Source organism: Aristolochia californica, unplaced genomic scaffold (genome assembly GCF_029961685.1).
Source record: "Aristolochia californica isolate CCGP_79_NKW_82.1479 unplaced genomic scaffold, dmAriCali1.0.hap1 SCAF_13, whole genome shotgun sequence".
NCBI classification, from domain to species: Eukaryota; Viridiplantae; Streptophyta; class Magnoliopsida; order Piperales; family Aristolochiaceae; genus Aristolochia; species Aristolochia californica.
Window position 1 is genome coordinate 13,411,039 of NW_027181804.1, and position 1,474 is coordinate 13,412,512.

The 1,474-nt window shown below is 46.4% G+C and overlaps 1 protein-coding gene across 1 annotated transcript; it reads right to left on the reverse strand.

The window, feature by feature from the left end:
- Positions 1–501: 501 nt before the first annotated feature.
- Positions 502–1,032, reverse strand: LOC137947670 (uncharacterized). The gene has a single exon (XM_068793455.1). It carries the CDS (start codon positions 1,030–1,032, stop codon positions 502–504), a length of 531 nt encoding a protein of 176 aa, XP_068649556.1.
- Between the last annotated feature and the right edge of the window lie 442 nt (positions 1,033–1,474).

Below are 1,474 nucleotides of genomic sequence, written 5' to 3' on the forward strand. Positions count from 1 at the left end.
CTGAAACCGAGAGACCCTTTTGCTGTTGGATTTCTAATCCCAAATGTTTCGCTGCGGGCTCACTGATAAAATTATGTGTGCTGCCAGAATCAACTAAAGCAAGTAAGTGGAGATGGTGTAACTCGGCCTTTACCTGCATGGTATTAGAACTATGCAGGCCATGCATGGCATGGAGGGAGAGCTCTGGGTCTTGCTGTTCCTCTTCAACAATATCAGCTTCAGGAAGCACTTCTAAACCCTCTTCCCAAAGTTCTATACTGAATAATCTTTTGCAGGTATGTTCTGGGAGAAATTGTTCATCACAATTAAAACAGAGGCCCTTGGCTTTTCTTGCATCCATTTCCTATTTAGTCAAGAATTTACGTGGAAGATTGTGGGGGGGGGGGGGGGGGGGGGGGGGGGGGGGTGCACTGTTGTTGACTGCTCTGCACGGTTAGGGGCTGAAGAGCCAAAACGTGGCCCAGGTGCAGTACCCAGTAGTCTGTTGGTCCAAAAGGGTTTTCAGCCTAATGATTCCCTCAGAACTCTTTGTTTCTGTTCCACAACCCTAGCATAATTCATGGCCGAGTCCATGTTTATAGGACCAAGTAATTCCACTTCAGCGAACCCGGTCAAGCCCGCATTAAAGATCTGAACATGCAGGTGAGGAGGACCAAATTCACTCGCGCGGGCCAACCTTTCCTGAAATGTTTTCTGGTAAAATTCTAAAGTGCCAGTCTGTTTATAGTTGATCAATTCCCCCAGTGGGTTGCTACTAGCTGGAGGTCCAAACCTCATCTGGCAAGCATGTTTAAAATTTAGCCAATCCTGAGTTGAATGGACATTTCGGTAGTGATGGAACCACATGAGCTCTACATCAAGCAGGTGGTAGGCGGCCAACATGACCTTGTCCACATCCAACGTTTTTTTATGATAGAAAAATTTCTCACATTTTGTGAACCAAAGTAAAGGATCCTTTGAGCCATCATATGTAGGAAAATTGAGTTTAAAGTACTTGGGAACCATAGTTGGTCCCTGTGCGTGAGCAGCCATAGGAACAATTTGTGGGCACAGTGGTGGGGATGGTGGTGGCGTGAAGTGTGGGTGGTGTGCTGCCTATGGTTGAGAGTTTGTAGCTGGTGGTGGCAATGCCGATTGAAGTGCTGCAAGCTGGCGGATGATGGTTTGGAGAGAAGATTCTAGTTTGTGCAATGTATTATGGATGTTAGTAATTTCAGCACCTTGATGCGTGGACCTTTGTTGAAGATCTGAAAATACTTGACGTATTCCTCTGGAGAAGAGGAGTCACCGAGGGTGGACCTATCTGATACCACGTTGTTAGCATCCTCAAGAGCCATGGATCTTGTCATCCTCCTCTCTTCTCTTCCTTCCATTGCTTTGCTTGACGTAGGGATAGATTGATGGAGTGATGTAAAGAAGAAAATCGGAAAGGGGATTTGGTGAAAAAGGGGGAGAGCTTGAAGGAGATCTCGAC